At 49.3% G+C, this 18507-nt stretch overlaps 1 protein-coding gene across 3 annotated transcripts in view; it reads right to left on the bottom strand.

Moving 5' to 3' along the window:
- Positions 1-3239: 3239 nt before the first annotated feature.
- RTN3 (reticulon 3) overlaps positions 3240-18507 on the bottom strand; it is a 60079-nt gene continuing 44811 nt past the window's right edge. For all 3 annotated transcript variants that reach the window (XM_048511864.1, XM_048511872.1, XM_048511879.1), the window contains 6 exons: positions 17392-17599; positions 14004-14142; positions 11558-11627; positions 10745-10791; positions 9842-9900; positions 3240-5447 (listed from right to left, as the gene is read on the bottom strand). In XM_048511864.1, coding sequence (XP_048367821.1) covers positions 5402-5447; positions 9842-9900; positions 10745-10791; positions 11558-11627; positions 14004-14142; positions 17392-17599 — 569 coding nt within the window. In that variant the 3' untranslated portion in view covers positions 3240-5401. The remainder of the gene's footprint in view (positions 5448-9841; positions 9901-10744; positions 10792-11557; positions 11628-14003; positions 14143-17391; positions 17600-18507) is intronic.

Genomic DNA, 18507 nt, shown 5'->3' with positions numbered 1-18507 from the left:
TCGTGAAAGTGGTTTGCATCAATATGAGGCGTGTTTTTTTAAAAATAAATATTATATATATAAGCACTAAGTTTTGTAAAACAAGTACGTCAAAATAAATCCTTTGAAATGAGTATTTTAAGATGCAACCTCGGAAGTGCCTGTTATGTTTGTACAGAGTGCTAAATGCTTTTTGGTTTGCTACCCCACGACCGGCGCTTTCTTTCTAGAAGCAAGATTCTCGCACAAGCGGGCACTGAAGCTTGGTTGATGTTACTCTACCCAGTGAGAGATGGACTTTGGAGGAGTCCTACTGTTTTCTGCTGCCTCAGAGAGTAGGACACAGAGTAATGGATTCAAGGTGAAGGAAAAGAGATTTCACCTAAAGATTAGGATTGTTTCACAGTGGAATTCACTGCCTCGGAGAGTGGTGGAGTCTCCTCCTTTGGAGGTTTTTAAACAGAGGCTGGATGAACATATGTCAGGAGTGCTTTGATTGTGTGTTCCTGCATGGCAGGAGGTTGGACTTGATGGCCCTTGTGGTCTCTTCCAACTCTATGACTGTCGAAGGCTTTCACGGCCGGAATCACTGGGGTGTTGTGTGGTTTCCTGGCAGTGGCGTAGGAGGTTAAGAGCTCGTGTATGTAATCTGGAGGAACCGGGTTTGATTCCCAGCTCTGCCGCCTGAGCTGTGGAGGCTTATCTGGGGAATTCAGATTAGCCTGTACGCTCCCACACACACCAGCTGGGTGACCTTGGGCAAGTCACAGCTTCTCGGAGCTCTCTCAGCCCCACCTACCTCACAGGGTGTTTGTTGTGAGGGGGGAAGGGCAAGGAGATTGTAAGCCCCTTTGAGTCTCCTGCAGGAGAGAAAGGGGGGATATAAATCCAAACTCTTCTTCTGCATGGCCATGTTCTAGTAGCATTTTCTCCTGACGTTTTGCCTGCATCTGTGGCTGGCATCTTCAGATCCTCGGAAGATGCCAGCCACAGATGCAGGCGAAACGTCAGGAGAAAATGCTACTAGAACACGGCCATACAGCCAGGAAACCATACAACACCCCAACTCTATGATTCTATGTGGAATTCGTGGCCAGAGGATGTAGTGATCCACACAAGGATAGATGGCTTTAAAAGATTCACGGAAGAGGGAATCTATCCATGACGACATAAGGGAACCTTTACATTTAGAGGCAGTTAACCTCCGAATCCAAGTGCCAGGAGGCAACGTCCAGGGGAGGCATCAGCCTCTATTGGTCTTCCAGAAGAACTTGTTGGCCGTTCTGTGAGACAGGATGAGGGGCCAGATAAATCCAGCAAGGCCCTTCTTAGATCCGATTCTCACTCCTGGAAAGCAAGCATAGGAAGGCTCTCTTTTCAGGCCTGCGCTCCCAGCTTCAAATACCAGATAAAAGAACTTCAATCATCCGTGCTGGGAAAACAGCAAGCCTGAAACAGCTAAGAGCTTCCTGGCAGGCAGAGCAGACAAGGTGGTGCTAGACGGGCCGTTGGTACAAAGCAGCTTCCCTTTAGGGAAAGAAATAAGCAGCTGCGTGGGGGAACAAACTCTAAGAACTCAGGTCTTAGAAGGGTCTTGTATAGCCGAGTCACAAAAGACGCTTGCTGCACTGCTGACAATTGAGGGAAAAATACTGGGCTACGTGGATATTGGGTCTGACTCCACAGGCGTCATCCCCCTGGCAAGCCAACCATGTCAGGAAGATGGTTTACTTTCCTTATACGAGTTACTGCTTGCTAGGGACCCTTTAGGAGCAGAAGTGGCACAGTGGTTAAGAGCAGGTGCACGCTAATCTGGAGAGCTGGGTTTGATTCCCCACTCTGCCACTTGAGATGTGGAGGCTTATCTGGGGAACTAGATTAGCTTGTGCACTCCAACACACGCCAGCTGGGTGACCTTGGGCTAGTCACAGCCAGTGGTGGGATCCAAAAATTTTAGTAACAGGTTCCCTCTCCAACCCCCCCTCAGCAAAGGGGGCAGAGGCGTACCTAGGCAAACCTGAGCCCTGAGCAAAACCTGAGTTGGATTCCCCCCCCCCCCGCCCCATGGGCAGCCACCCCACATTTTGATTTGCACCAGGTCATTTCTAAATCATCACCACATTATAGAAAATGCCCCAACTCACAAATCTGAGCACAGCAATGGTGAAACACACAGGTTCTTTGATAGAGACTGGTAAGATAAAAGGTACGAAAGGCTGAGAATCCATGAATTGCAGTACCTGAAAGGGATTAACCCAGTTCAGGGAGTGACATTATTAGTCGCAATTGCTATATGGAACCTTCACATTCAAAGGCAGTCTGCCTCTCGGGGAGACGAGAGCATGGAGATGGAAAAGCGGATGGAAAATTAGTAACCCCCTCTCGGCACACACAAATAATTAGTAACCCACTCTCGGGAACTGGTGAGAACCTGCTGGATCCCACCTCTGGTCACAGCTCTTCGGAGCTCTCTCAGCTCCACCCAGGGTGTTTGTTTTGGGGTGGGGGGAAGGGAAAGGAGATTGTAAGCCTCTTTGAGTCCCCTTACCGGAAGGGGGGGTGTTTATAAATCCAAACTCTTCTTCATCAAGTGAACAGCACTTTGCCATTCCTGGAACCAGGCTAGAGGACTCCCCTCTAAATCTGGAGTCCTGTGACCAAGTGTAGGACCTCTGCCTTTGTTCAGAAAAACTGGACTAAGTTTGGAAGAGGAAGTCAAGAGGGCAGTTGGTCTGAAGGACAGGTCCTGCAAAAAAAGGTGGACGGGGTGAAGTGACGGCATTCGAACTCCCTGAAGGGCCTTCAAGCAGAGGAAGGAAAAAGGTTGTTTCTGGCTACTGCAGAAGACAAGGCTATCTCTAATGGGCTTAAGCTACAGGACAGAAGGCTTCGGTTGTACATTAGTCAAAGCTCCTTGACGATAAGAGCAGTTCAACAACAGAACCAATTATCTTGCTGTTAGTAGAGATTAGTTTTTCGCTGCTGGAGGTCTTGAAGTAGATGCTGGATTTAGTTGGGTTCCAGCTGTGGATCTCTTGCATGGAATGTGTGCATGCTGCACTAGACATTCAGGACTCCTTCAGAAGGCAGCATGCTGCCAGGCATCTATATACTAATAGCAATGTGTTGCTCCCACCTGCGGATACTTAAATACACAGATTGGGGACATGCAGAGGCTAAACAGGCTTTTCTGCCAGATTTGCCTCTTCCTGATTTAGGGTAAGCAATAAGAAAAAAAAACCCCACACAACACTAAGGTATGGAATTTGTACTTTGTGCTCTTTTATTAATACCACATCAAATTGCATTTCTTTTATTTACTTCTCTTGAAAACCTCAGCCACGTCTCTCGTTCCCTTGGCATGACCGGCCTTTGTTCTCTTTAATTTACTGCTGCACGCACAGTACAAACACGCACACAAAATGCAAGAGCTGAGTTAGTAAGGTTTCTGTCATTTTTCTCCATCTACATACATTTTTTTTTGTACTAAATAAAAAAAAGCCCACCCAGCACAAAGAGGTCTGTTCATGGTATTCAAAACACAGCAGTAACAGAAGAGATGGAAATAGGTGAGCCGACGGGCTTCCAGTGCAGTGAAAAGAGCTCCATGGGAAGGCTGGGAGGAAATTTGGAACAAGACAGTGTAAATTTCCGCCTTGGGCTGCCAGAGGAGGGAGGTGGGTTGTGAGTTTGTGAGCGGAAGCACATAATTCAGACACCGGTGCGCTTCTCACCCAGAGGCACTCGAATCAAGTGCCTCGACACCAGTGCAAACTGTTGGAACGACACAGCCTTTGCCGGCTTGCAGAGCTGCAGACCGTGGGCATGCAACTGCGGGCATCGGCTGTTCCAACAGGATGCTCCCGCCAAGCGACTTGCTGCGAAGCAAGCGTGCGAAGAGGCGACATGCGTCTGCGTGGTAGTCAAGACGACGGTAGCGGCCATGTTTGCGCACGTGAGGCCCGCCTCCGACACTCTGCTCATGCCTGTTTGGCACTTCCCCGACCTGCAAGTGGCAACTTGAGTACAAGGCGAAGGAAGCGTCACTGTGCGAAGCGCGGGGAGCCGACTGCCCGCAGGGAATGGCAGGTGCTGCGAAGTCTGTGCGAAACACCGGCCGCTTCCTCCCTCCTCCCCTTTCTAGTCTGGGAGACATCACAGTAGCAAGAGCTGAGCTGGTCCTTGTCGGTTTTAGCTGCCGATTTCGCTTCTCTCTGGTCCCCTTTGCCCAGCTCCCAGCACAGGATGAGTTCCCTTGGTCAGCCTGAATGCCAAATTAAACCTGCACCCTTCTATGTTCACTCGGGTTACCTGTGGCTCCTTGTCTTGGCTGGAAGTTAGCAAGGGAAGCTGCAGTTAAGATTTTAACCGGGTGCAGGCAAAGTTCTCAATGCTCTACCAGCAACTCCTTCCCTGTGGCCCTGTGACTCTGCATCTTTCCCCCACTTCTCTTAAGGGCTGCATCGAGATTATGGTAGCTGAGGAATCACATGCAGATTCTTTCAATAGCTTATTTTCTAAAAAAAAATGTGTACAGCAGTTACAGACATTTTCATTTCAAAATTGGGAAACTATAACCTCAGGGGGAGAAAGAGACCAAAGGACTGGTTTGTCTGGATTGCGATAGAAGGCTGGGGGAGGGGGGGGGGGAGTGAAGACAGCAGAAGGTGAATCAGACTAAAGAGCAGAACTGATGTCATTGAGGGGAGACTGGGTGGAGAATCTCCCTTTCTTCAGTGGGGTGGACGGGGGGATTCAGACCGTGGCTTGGAAGAAAAGCCCCCTTAAGCTTGGCTTTGCGCTACAGATTAATCCGTGCCAGAAAAGACAAGAGCTCTGAGAGACAGACGGTCAGGCGCAAGCAGAGACACCTCCCGCTTCGGCGAAATGCCGCTCCAATGCTAATCCTGGAATTTCACTCGCAGGTTGGGAGGGAGGGCGTCGGGGTGGGAGAAGGAAGAGGGAAACAAGGGAGCTACCATTACTGTACAGCGATTTCTGCCAGACAGGCCGTTGTTGAAAAATAACAACAATCCACAGCCGTTCCTGGGGTGCAGAGCTGCGCACTGTTAGCCAAGTAACAGCGGCCACTTCCGGTGGCTTATTTTACACACGCTGTTCCCTCCAAGACACGATCACCCGGAGTGCCAAATCCCCCCTGCCCGACTTCCAACGCCTGACACCAGTTTGTGTGTAGTCCAGTGTATTCTGAGCCCAGTGTTTAGGCTTTAAAAGGGGTGTGTGAGGGGGGGGGGACAATAAAAAATAAAATCAGTAAGCTTGGAATGCAGACATCAAGCTGACTCGGCATGTTCCTTCATAGGTACAAGTAACAATGGTTATAGCTATGACACAAGGGGGTTTGGGGGTGTTTTTTCTCATTTCGTTTCGGTGAACAGCTGACCCTTGACTCTCGGCAAGATTACTCGGGTTTTTTCTTCACAACGCCGGGAACCTTCGCTTGGATCCTGCAGAGGGGAAAACAGAGGCGAGAAAGGGTGACTCGGGATTGAATCTGAAGATGGCTCAGAGGACGACGGCGAGTCCAAAACACGGACAGATCTTTTTGTAGAGCATGAGAAGATAAGAACATAAGAACATAAGAACAAGCCAGCTGGATCAGACCAGAGTCCATCTAGTCCAGCTCTCTGCTACTCGCAGTGGCCCACCAGGTGCCATTGGGAGCTCACATGCAGGATGTGAAAGCAATGGCCTTCTGCTGCTGCTGCTGCTCCCGAGCACCTGGACTGTTAAGGCATTTGCAATCTCAGATCAAAGAGGATCAAGATTGGTAGCCATAGATCGACTTCTCCTCCATAAATCTGTCCAAGCCCCTTTCAAAGCTATCCAGGTTAGTGGCCATCACCACCTCCTGTGGCAGCATATTCCAAACACCAATCACACGTTGCGTGAAGAAGTGTTTCCTTTTATTAGTCCTAATTCTTCCCCCCAGCATTTTCAATGAATGCCCCCTGGTTCTAATATTGTGAGAAAAAGAGAAAAATTTCTCTCTGTCGACATTTTCTACCCCATGCATAATTTTATAGACTTCAATCATATCCCCCCTCAGACGTCTCCTTTCCAAACTAAAGAGTCCCAAGATGACAGCATGTTGTGCGCAGTCCTCTGAGAACTGCATTTGCTGTCCAGGCGCTCTTCAAGATGCTAGGTTTGACCATGCAAAACATTAATGGTTGTGAGTCACAATACATCTGAGTGTTTCTGCTTTCACACAAAGCCTCTCACGCTTAAAGCTTTGTGCAGACAATCATCCAAGGCAGATGCAAGAACAACATCCCCCAGAAGCAGGGCCTTCTCAGTGGCTGCCCCAAACACTGCGCAATCGGTCTCCCCCTTAGAAGCCTATCACCTTACCCTGCTTGTTTTGAAAGGACACAAAGACTTCTCAAAAATTACTCCAGCCAATTGGACTGGAGTTTAATCTTACATCTCCTCTATGGGTATACACTCTTTTTTTTCCAGTATTTTTCAGATTTTGATTTACTCCCCCTATTTTTTTGGGAAATGTTTGGGAAATGTTTGGGAAATGTTTTTTAAAATATTTTCAGATCCATTAACCCTTACAGAAAAATTCTGTGGGACTCAGAAGGGAGAGTGAATTAGAGGCACCAAATTTTCAGGGGAGCTGCAGGTGCTTTCCCTATGAGAACCCCCATGTTTGGTGAAGACTGGGTCAGGAAATGGAGGAAAACTGAATGCCTACAAAACTGGACCCTATAAAATTAGACCCCAAACTTGGGGGCTCTCATAAGAAGAGGCATTTGCCGATAGGCTGAATATGTGATTCCTATACCTCAAAAAACCATAGCAATCAAGGTAGGTGTACCACAGGTAAAGATCAAAGAAATTACACCAATGCGCACTTATATTTATTTATTTATTTATTTATTTATTTATTTATTTATTTATTTATTTATTTATTTTTCAGATTTTTAGACCGCCCCATCCCCTAGGGGCTCTGGGCGGTGTACAACACGATAACCATTGTATACAGATAAACACAGTTAAAACCTTTAAAAGCAGCAGTAGATAAAGGACTAAAAAGAATAATTAAATTAATTTGTAAGATGGTGTCCGACAATCTAATTTCACCCTCTTTCAGAGAGGGAAGGGCAGCAAATCCCAAGATGGCAAAGGCACAGATGTGAAGGCCACGGGAGGAGGGGGGCACCATCAACGGCTGGTACCTCCAAAGGCCCGGCGGAACAGCTCCGTCTTACAGGCCCTGCGGAATTCTGTAAGGTCCCGCAGGGCCCGGACAGCTGGTGGAAGAGCGTTCCACCAGGCTGGGGCCAGGGCTGTAAAGGCCCTGGCCCGCGTGGAGGCCAGCCGTATCATCGAGGGGCCAGAGACCACCAGTAAATTGGCCTCTGCTGAACGAAGAGGCCGTATTGGGACATGTGGGGTGATGCGGTCCCGAAGATACGACGGTCCCAGGCCACGTAAGGCCTTAAAGGTCAACACCAGCACCTTGAAGATGATTCGGAACTCCACTGGGAGCCAATGCAGCTGGCGTAGCACAGGTTGGATATGATCCCAGGTGGCATTACCTGTGAGCAAACGCGCAGCTGCATTTTGGACCAGCTTTAACTTCCGAATCAAACGCAAGGGAAGGCCAGCGTAGAGCAAGTTACAATAATCCAATCTGGAGATGACCGTTGCATGGATCACTGTGGCCAGATCGGTCTGGGAGAGGAAGGGGGCCAACCGCCGGGCCTGGCGAAGGTGGAAAAAAGCAACCGGGTAATATGGGCCACCTGGGTCTCCATTGATAGAGACGAATCCAGGTGGACCCCCAGGTTAGCGTCACCGGAGGGGGGTCGGTGCCAATGTGACCCCCTCCCACACCGGCGGCTGAAACATCCCCCTCTTCCCCTTGCAGCCCAGCCAGAGGATCTCCGTCTTCGATGGGTTCAGTTTTAACCTGCTCTGTCGCAACCAACCAGCAACCGCCTCCAAACAATGCTGTAGAGCTGCAGGGGCGGCGGCTGTTCCCCTCTCCATCAACAGAATGAGCTGAGTGTCATCCGCATACTGATGACAGGACAGCCCAAAACTCCGTACCAGCTGAGCAAGGGGTCGCATGTAGATGTTAAATAACAGCGGGGACAATAATATCCACTAAATGAGTAATATTTCAACCAATAATAAATTGGAATACAATTCTATCCTGTTCTCTCAGTAACAAAATATTAATATCATTCAACAGGTAAGCCTGTAGGCTGTTCGGCTATAAAACCTTCAGCTTTGGCTTTTATTTCGATTCTTCTTTTTCAAGCCGTTCAGTACAAAATCAAGTTCCAACATATGTTCGATTACATACATCCAACTTGTTTCTACAGTTCTCAAAATAAAAGCCCAATCCCATATACACTTACATAATTCATGTAAGGTGTTTTTTCCTTTGTCCTCTAAGAGTAAACCTATTTTCTTAAAGTTTTTCCATTCCAAAAGGCTTTGACTTTTATTTTAAAAAATAAGTAAAAACAAGTACATTTGGACTTGTGGGTCACCATTCCAAGAGGTGGCGGATCTCATGAATCAGTGGTGGCGAACCTATGGCACGGGTGCCCGAGGTGGCACTCAGAGCCCTCTCTGTGGACACGTGCAAACAGAGTGCCCCCCCCCCCCCATCTAGGGTGGCCTGGGTCGCTGGGCTCGATTATTAGCATTAAACCAAAGACCTAGTTTGGGGGAAGCAGTGTAGGTAACCCTGTTAAACCCCACTGATTATCATGCGAAGAACTAAAGCGCGATCTAAGCTCGGTTGCTGGCAATGGGGCTTGCTTCTGAGTAAACCCTCCTAGGGTCATGATTCACCTGTTGGAAGAGTTGCACGGTTGCGTCAAAGCAAAGCCACCGACTACCACCAAGCTTACCCCCAAGTAACGCACACCTCGGAGCCAACTGTTTTTTCTAAACGAAAACCTCAGTATTCAGGTTAAATTGCTGCGTTGGCACTTTGCAATACATAAGTGGGTTTTGGGTTGCAATTCGGGCACTCTGTCTCGAAAAGGTTCGCCGTCACTGCCATAATTGGTTCGACAGTTTTGCAGGGTTAGATGAAAAGCTTCCGTGGGCCATATGGAACCTTCCCTCAGACTCTGCAGAAGTGAGACTGAGGGCCAAAGGGACGAACAGCTACAGTGTACAGCAAACCCCGGGAATGCTTTTTTAAAAAAAGGGTCCCAGTGAAGTTAGAAACGCGTGGTTTGAAAGAAGAAATCAGGAAGATCCTCATGTGGATCTAGGGCAGGGGTCTGCAACCTGTGGCTCTCCAGATGTTCATGGACTACAATTCCCATCAGCCACTGCCAGCATGGCCAACTGTAATCCATGAACATCTGGAGAGCCACAGGTTGCAGACCCCTGATCTAGGGCTTAACTACAGAACATGAACTCTGTGCAGAGAGGCAGCACACCAATACTGGCCCCGCCCCACCCACACTGTTGCCTTATGCAGTGGTGGCGAACCTTTGGCACTCCAGATGTTATGGACCACAATTCCCATCAGCCAATTGGCCATGCTGGAAGGGGCTGATGGGAATTGTAGTCCATAACATCTGGAGTGCCAGAGGTTCGCCACCACGGCCTTATAGCAACCTGCTTACTCACAGTGGCTCATCCCACACACACTGGAAAACTTGTCTCCGTCCTTATGGCAAGTGTCTTCCTCGGTGCATTATGCAGATCAAACTGCAAGGCCACCGCAGATACGGAAGGCACAGAAAGGACAGCGCTCAAAATACGGCAACCCTTTGAATGCAGAACCTCTGGGAGGTTGCGGAAAGACACCCCTGCCCTAACAGGGAGTTCGCACTCAGGGCTCGCAGAGACTTACTTGGTGACCACCGTCTTGATTTGGTCCCGGCCGATTCCGACGTAGTGGTCGATCTGGGTCTGAGGGCAAACGAAGGAACAGCCAGTGAGGTACGCAGGAAGCAGAAGGAGGGATTCAAGAAAGAAGCATGACGCTTTCCTCTCAACACTTCAGAACGGACACAAGAAGCAGCCTGATGCTGAATCAGACTGTCGGGTTCAGTAATGTCTATTTGGACAGGCAGTGGGACGGCTCTCAATAATTTCTGCAGAGGTCTTTCATATCACCTTTACACTGGAGATGCTGAGGACTATACTTGAGACACCCTACGTGCCAAGCGGATGTTTTACCACCAAGCCACGTGCCTTTCTCCACAATGCTTATTCCTCCTTATAGTTCTTGAATGCAGGGTGAAGTTAGAACGCATGAAAACCCACATGTTCTATCCTACCACCCACCCACCCACCCCCGGTCCTCCCCGCCATCAGCATGGGCCAAGAAACCTTCCGTATGGGTTTGAAGTTACTGGTACTAGCGGAGCTGAAAATCCAGCCACCGGGAAGAAGCTCCATGACACATCAGACTAGACCAGCTCCATGAGACATCAGACTAGTATTGTCAAAAGGCTTTCATGGCCGGATTCAACTGGTTGTTGTGGGTTTTCCAGGCTGTGTGGCCGTGGCCCTTGTTAGGAACAAGATCTACCAGACCACAGCCACACAGCCCGGAAAACCCACAACCACCAAATCAGACTAGGTTAGTGCAGTGAAAGGAAAGGGCCCGATCTTTAGCAGGTAGTTGTTGGCCTTTCGTTACAACTCGAGCCTTACCCAGAGGCCCAGGACATTGTAATGTTCTGGCATAGTGTTTGTAGTATTATAATAATTATAATAAATATTATTAATAGGCTGCCTTTCCCCTTACCTTGTATTTCTCGTAAACAACCGGCATGCTGAAACCCAGCAACTCCGCTGGAGGGGGGAAAAAAAGGGAGACCAGATAGTTCACAAGTGCAACCAAGAGAGGCCCGCCAGGTGGGGCTGATCGGACCAACGCAAAGCACAAAGGGACAAGTTTATTTATTTATGGTTAAACTTATTATACAACCCCCCCCCCTCCCCGAAGGGCTCTGGGCAGTGTACAGAGGGATTAAAACACCATAAAAATACAACGATTAAAACAAACAATCAACCACAGCATAATTAAATCCCAACAGATGGCAACTCAACATGTGGCGACTCAACCCCTCCCTCGCCCCTCCCCTGGGAGAGGATTGGGAACGGGGATGACAGTAGCCCATCCCAGTGGCATGCAGGGGATGACCCGTCAGCAGCCGGCCTCCCCAAAAGCCCGGTGGAACAACTCTGTTTTGCAAGCCCTGCGGAACTGCTCCAGGTCCCACAGGGCCCCGATGGCTGGAGGGAGAGCGTTCCACCAGGCAGGGGCCAGGGCAGTAAAAGCCCTGTCCCAGGTAGAGGCCAGCTGCATCACAGAGGGGCTAGGAGCCACCAGCAGGACGCAGAGGTTGAGAGGAGACATAAGTTGGTACATGGAGGCCTTCCTGCAGATTGCAGCCTCTCCATAGCGCTGGGATGACTCTTTTTACCAACCCCTTAAAATAAGCTGTTCAACTTCCTGCTACCCGTCTAGGCCCGTATTAGATCACCATGGCCAAAAAAACCCAGCGTGGACTGTCGCAGGGTGACCCAGCCGAAGAAACGATGACTTGCGTCTTACCCAGGATGAGGAGGGTGATCCCGTTAAAGATAGCCCCGACGTACGTCATCAGCCACATGACGACTGCCAGCTGCAAGCAAAGAAAGGGTCGGACCGTCAGTGGGAGGCCAAGCCGGGGCAATGAGTCGCTTGGTGCAAACACAACGGAAAGGCTGTGGGTTCTCCAGGTCTGGGAACTGCTGCAAACCTCTCTGCTTAGAACTGAGAAAGGTGCAGAGATGCTGAGCGGGAGGAGAGCTTGTGGCAGTGGCCGTTCTCACGGAGTGGATTTGCAGCCTTTTGGCCTCCCTCCCCCTTCGTCCTCCTTCGGTCTCCTCAGAGCCTTCCCCTTCCTTTTGGCCGTCCCTTCCTCGCCTCCTTCTGTTGTCTGCTGCATTATTCATCAGTTGTCTTAGGCTGTCTGGCTGCACTGCTTTGTACCCTGTAATCCGCTCTGAGCCTCAAGGTGAAAGGCAGACAATAAAGTAAATATGTAAAGAAATCTGTAAGCACCTTGGAGAGGCATCTGGACGGAGGGGGGGGGGCAGGGACTGGGGATGATGAAGGACAGACCTTGCTCTGCAAAGGTCTAAAGCAGGGGTCTGCAACCTGCGGCTCTCCAGATGTTCATGGACTACAGTACCCATCAGCCCTGCCACTTGGCCATGCTGGGAATTGTAGTCCATGAACATCTGGAGATCCACAGGTTGTAGACCCCTGGTCTAAAGGGTCTGAAGGGGTTTCTGGGAATGTCCCATCCTCTATAGATCTCAGTAGCTACCACAGACCTTTGGAATTCCCCCAAGCAGTTCATTTGGCTCCCACCCTAGCTCAACAGCAAGTAAAAAACTAGCCCCGCAAGATGTTTGCCAGGCCTGTTCCGATGCTAATTTTTAGCATGCAGTTTCAAGATGCTTTCTCGGATTGCACTGTGCATCTGTTGGAAACAGTGGCTGAAAAGTGGTCCTAAAACTTTACAAAGAAAAGCATCAGGCATGAGCATGGTGCTGATTCAACCATCTTTGGACAAGGCATAAAACAGAAATGGGGCACGAGCTGAAAACAACACAGGAACGCATGTGTGTGCGTGCATGCGTGTAGGGCTTCCTACAATGGCCAGCTGTTAAGCCCTCAAGCAGGGCGAGAAGGAAACAGTTGTCCCTTGCTGGTGCCTGTGGGCAGCTGGAACTCGGGGGGGGGAGGGGCTCTGTCCGTGGCAGCACAGGAGTGCAGTTATCATGGCCAATAGTGGCTGATCAATCTTCCTTTCTCCATGCGCTTGTCTAGCCTTGTGAATCAGGGGGTGGGTTCAGACATGGACTCTCACAACCACAGTCAAATATAACCAGCCCCAAACTACCTAGGCAGCGGAGGGGTGGCAGTGGTCCAAGTGCAGCTGTCTGTTCCTTACCCCACACTGGCCCTTCCCTGCCTTAGGCTTAGTCAACCGATGCAGCGGGGCTGCACCTCTTCAGACTGGGGTGGCGGCAGCACATGCTTAATGCTTCTCCCTATGGAAGTTTGAATGCTGTGTTGGTTTCCCCATTTACAGGCCGCTGTTGATCTTGAGGATCTCTGAAAAATTTAACCCTCTTCCCCATTTGCTGAAGTGTTATGGTCCACTCTACCTTTCTCAGAGAGCCAGCATGGTGTAGTGGTTAACAGCAGGTGGATTCTAATCTGGAGAACCAGGTTTGTTTCCCCACTCCTCCACCTGAGTGGCAGAGGCTTATCTGGTGAACCAGATGTGTTTCCGCATTCCTACATTCCTGCTGGGTGACCTTGGCACAGTCAGAGTTCTCTCAGAACTCTCTCAGCCCCACCTACCTCACAAGCGGTCTGTTGTGGGGAGAGGAAGGGAAAGGAGCTTGTAAGCCACCTTGAGCCTCCTTACAGGAGAGAAAGGTGGGATATAAATCCAAACTCTTCTATTTCCCAACCCTGAGTTGGCAACCCTACATTCAATTTATTATTAGACTTGGGAATTATAGTTATCTGGTGATGTGCTTCTGCACTCCTACGTTCCTCCTAGGTGACCTTGAGCTAGCCACAGTTCTCTCAGAACTCTCTCAGCCCCACTTATCTCACACGGTGTCTGATGTGAGAGTTTCAAGAGAACTGTGACTGGTCCAAGGTCACCCCACAGGAATGGGGGAGTACAGAAACACGTCTGGTTCACCAGATAAGCCTCTGCCACTCAGGTGGAGGAGTGGGGAATCAAACCTGGTTCTCCAGATTAGAATGCCCCTGCTCTTAACCACTACATCACGCTGGCTGACTCTGAGCTAGTCTCAGTTCTCTCAGAACTCCCTCAGCCCCACCTACCTCACAAGGTGTCAGTTGTGGAGAGAGAAAGAGAAAGGAGTTTGCAAACCACCTTGAGACTCCTTACATGAGGGGAGGTATAAATTCAAACTCTCCTCCTCCTCCTTCTTGCTTAATAAGACTACTGTGGCCCAACACTGACCTTCAGCGAATCCACCAAGTCTTCCACCAGGAAGAGGCGTGTGACGAGTTTCAGGCCGTGGTTGATGTGCACCATGGCGGCGCTCATGTAGTTGTGGAAAGTCTCTGAGGAGAGAGTGATGTCCCGGTCTAGGTAGGCTCTGGGAAGGGGCGGAAAAGCAGCATTTAGAAATGGAGCAGGAACAATACTGGGACTAAGATGGATGCCCAAGCCTTCTACAGGAAGTGACAACAATTTGGTCCTGCCTCCCTGAGAATGAGTTGGGAATCACCCATACAGGATGCCTGAAGTCGCCTCCAGGAGAAACGGAGCTGTCAGGATGCACGAAGCCACCAGGGTGTGTACAAAATGCCCCCCCCCCCTTCTGTGGGCTGGACTTGTGCTCCTCAGTCCTCGATCCTCAGACTGATGTCGAATGGCTCCCAGAAAAACCAAGGTGGAAAGTATGCTCACAGCATGGAGAGCACTGAAACATATATATATATATTTTAAAAACAGCCCCCCCCCCAATAATCTACAAGTTTCTTTTGCCCCTGCTCCACTTCCTGACAGTAAGGGCTGTTCAGCAGTGGAATTGTCTGCCTCAGAGTGGTGGCGTCTCCTTCTTTGGAGATTTTTAAACAGAGGCTGGATGAACATATGTTGGGAGTGCTTTGATTGTGTGTTCCTGCCTGGCAGGGGGTTGGACTTGATGGCCCTTCTGGTCTCCTCCAACTCTATGATTCTATGACAGCCATAGATACAGGGGAAATGTTAGGAGCAAAAACTACCAAGCCATGGCCACACAACCCAGAAAACTCACAATAGCACGTTGTTTCCCGCCATTCCCCACTCCTCCACAAAGCGTTCGACTGATGGTGCTCTGGTTATCCAGCTTACTTCAGGACAAGCATCCAGATTGGCCGCCTGGCCTCTCAAATCCTAAACTGATCCTAAACTGACCTCATGAATAGAGATGTTAAAATTTCTGGATATTTCAAAGTCATGGCAACAAGCTTTTTTCCCCCCGGAAAAAAAATGAAAATTTTGGGGAAAAAATTAATATATGCAATACTTTCCTATCAAATCTAAACTTTTTAGTGATTTAATGAAGCATAAAATGCATCATTTATAACTTAGTATACAAAATTGTACTATTTAACATATGTATGGCATTCTGAAACCTCATGTGCTATAAGAAGAATTTCATGTATATAGCGATTCTTGAGAAACAGCTGCAAACTACTGAACCCTTTGCTACCCTGGAATGTGTATTTGCAATTTTGTTTTGCCATCTGAGAGGCAGGAAAAATCAGCATTCATGTAAGGAACAAATTCTACTGTAAACAGAAACTGTGTAGTGGAAGTAGGTGCCGCTGTGGAGCTACGCTGGCACCTAATTGGATGCCAGCACAGGGTTGGGGCAGGCCAATGTATTTCTGGGAGCGGAACCAACTTCAGTCACCTGGGCTTTGGAGTCAGGAAAGCAGTGGCGTGAGCCTCAGAGTTATGCCACCCGAAATGGTGTAGCTTCTCTCCAGGAAATGGAGAGTCTTTCAGGAGGCTGAGGAATTTTTTTCCTGCTTCCCCACACTGCCTGAAAGTCCTCTGGAGGTACCAGGATCCTTTGGATAGGGCTGCCCATAACATACTCAACACATTACAACAGGGGTGTCCAACTCCTGCGCTTCAGATGTTCATGGACTACAATTCCCATCAGGCCCTACTGGCTAGGCCAGGGGTAGGGAACCTGCAGCTCTCCAGATGTTCAGGAACTACAATTCCCATCAGCCCCTACCAGCATGGCCAATTGGCCATGCTGACAGAGGCTGATGGGAATTGTAGTTCCTGAACATCTGGAGAGCCGCAGGTTCCCTACCCCTGGGCTAGGCCATTCCAGCATCCTGGTTCCAGTGGTCACTTACCCAGGTGCCTCTAGGAAGCCTAGAAGCAGGGCACCAAGACAACTGCCAATGTGGTCTAGTGGTTAAGAGCAGTGGACTCTAAACTGGAGAACCAGGTTTGGATCCCCGCTCCTCCACCTGAGCAGCGGACTCTTAACCAGGTTTGTTTCCCTGCTCCTACATTCCTGCTGGGCAACCTTGGGCTAGTCCCAGTTCTCTCAGAACTCTCTCAGTCACACTAACCTCCCAAGGCATCTGTTGTGGGGAGAGGAAGGGAAAGGAGCTTGTAAGCTGCCTTGAGTCTCCTCACAGGACAGAAGGGCGAGTATAAAACCAAAGTCGTCTTCATCATCTATTGCAGTGACGGCGAACCTTTTCGAGACCGGGTGCCCAAACTGCAACCCAAAACCCACTTATTTATCGCAAAGTGCCAACACGGCAATTTAACCCGAATACTGAGGTTTAAGTTGAGAAAAAACGGTTGACTCCAAGGTGCGCATTACTTGGGAGTAAGCTTGGTGGTAGTCGGTGGCTTTGCTTTGAAGCAACCGTGCAACGCTTTGAATGGGTGAATCATGACCCTAGGAGGGTTTAGAAGCAAGCCCCATTGCCAGCAACCGAGCTTACTCCCAAATAAAGGATTGTGCTTTAGTTCTTCCCATGAAAATCAGTGGGGTTTAACAACACTTAACAGGGTTACCTGCACGTCGTGCCCAGTGGCCCAGGCCAGCCTAGGTAGGCCACATGATGAACTCTGTGCATGCGTGCCTACAAAGAGGCCTCTGTGTGCCACCTCTGGCACCTGTGCCATAGGTTCGCCACCACTAATCTACTGTATACTCATGGTACATGCTAACCCGGCATACACATGCCTCAAAATATGGAGACTCCATTTAGCTATTATGACTAACAGCTTTAAGTGATCCGCCCTCTTAAATATGCTTAAGAGTCATTTAAGCTAGTGGCCTTCATTCCATCTTATGGCAGCTGCTTCTACAGGTTAACACCACATTGGGGACTTCACAAGGGATTTCAGCTGAGAAAGTCCACTTTACAGAAAGGGAAATCAGGGGCGGAAGATGTCTCAGATGCCAGGGAGACAGGAATCATAGAATCATAGAGTTGGAAGAGACCCCAAGGGCCATCAAGTCCAACCTCCTGCAATGCAAGAACACATAATCAAAGCACTCCTGACAGATGGCCATCCAGCCTCTCTTTAAAAACCTCCATCTGAGGTAGATGCATTCCAATGTCCAACAGCCCTTACTGTCAGGAAGTTTTTCCTGATGTTTAGGTGGAATCTCTTTTCCTTCACCTTGAACCCATGACTCCTGGTCCTAGTTTCTGGAGCAGCAGAAAACAAGCTTGCTCCCTCACCAACATGACATGCATCCCTTCAAATATCTAAACGTGGCTATAATGTCACCTCTTAACCTTCTCTTCACCAAACCAAATGCAGCTCAGTGTTCCAGCACAGTCACTGGCGCTGACCGGAGCCCACTCACTTGAATGGATGTCCCTCTTCGGATTTCTGTACGGCCTGGATGACGGACTTGTAGACCCGGAAGCTGATGGTGACCGAGAGGAGTGCCAGGATAAGGTAGGATACGACGCTGATGACGCTGAAAGCGGCCAAGGAGAGCAGCAAGATCAACGTTGTGCTGAAGACAAGGCCCGTCTTCTTCACATCCCGCCAAAAGACCAGGTCGCGCACTGCCGGAGAGGGAAAACAAACGGAGAGCCGTGAGTGGTCACAAGAGAGTGCCGGAAGATGCCGCCATACGCAGTGCGGCGCGGTGGAAGATCTGCACAGCTGATAGGATGCGGGATGCGCACAGAACACCGACCAACGCTTTGCAGACATCCAAAGTCAATGTTAGCTTTTTCCCTCCTGGTGGAGGAAACCCTTTTAGGTGACTCATTTCCCTAGGCAACACAGAAGAACAGGTCTTTGCTCTGGAATAAAAACAAACTCACTAACATCAGAGAGACAGCTTTGGTGACAGGCCAAGGAAGGGGAAGGAAAGCCCCCATCCTGCTCTTTGGAATTTCCTCCTGTGCATGCAAAAGGGGCGGTTGCTCAGCGCCGAGACAAGCAGACTATTCTATATATTGTCAAGGCTTTCTTGGCTGGAATCACTAGGGTATTGTGGGTTTTCCGGGTTGTATGGCCGTGTCCCAGTAGCATTTTCTCCTGACGTTTTGCCTGCATCTGTGGCTGGCATCTTCAGAAACGTCAGGAGAAAATGCTACTGGAACACGGCCATACAACCCGGAAAACCCACAACACCCTAGACCCGTGGTGGCAAACCTTTGGAACTCCAGATGTTATGGACTACAATTCCCATCAGCCCCTGCCAGCATGGCCAATTGGCAGGGGCTTATGGGAATTGTAGTCAATAACATCTGGAGTGCCAAAGGTTCACCACCACTGCCATAGACTATTCCATGTGTTATGCAAAATGAGATTGGAGGCGTCTACGTAGTACCACTTCAGACTACCCAGGCGGGGACATCTTATTTCATTACCCCCTCAATAATATAGAAAATGTAACATTTTTAACTGTCTGCACAACAAAATAAATACATGAAGATGCCTTACACCAGGGGTGTCCAACGCT

This window comes from Sphaerodactylus townsendi, linkage group LG01, assembly GCF_021028975.2.
Source record: "Sphaerodactylus townsendi isolate TG3544 linkage group LG01, MPM_Stown_v2.3, whole genome shotgun sequence".
NCBI classification, from domain to species: Eukaryota; Metazoa; Chordata; class Lepidosauria; order Squamata; family Sphaerodactylidae; genus Sphaerodactylus; species Sphaerodactylus townsendi.
This window is presented reverse-complemented; position numbering and strand designations above follow the sequence as displayed.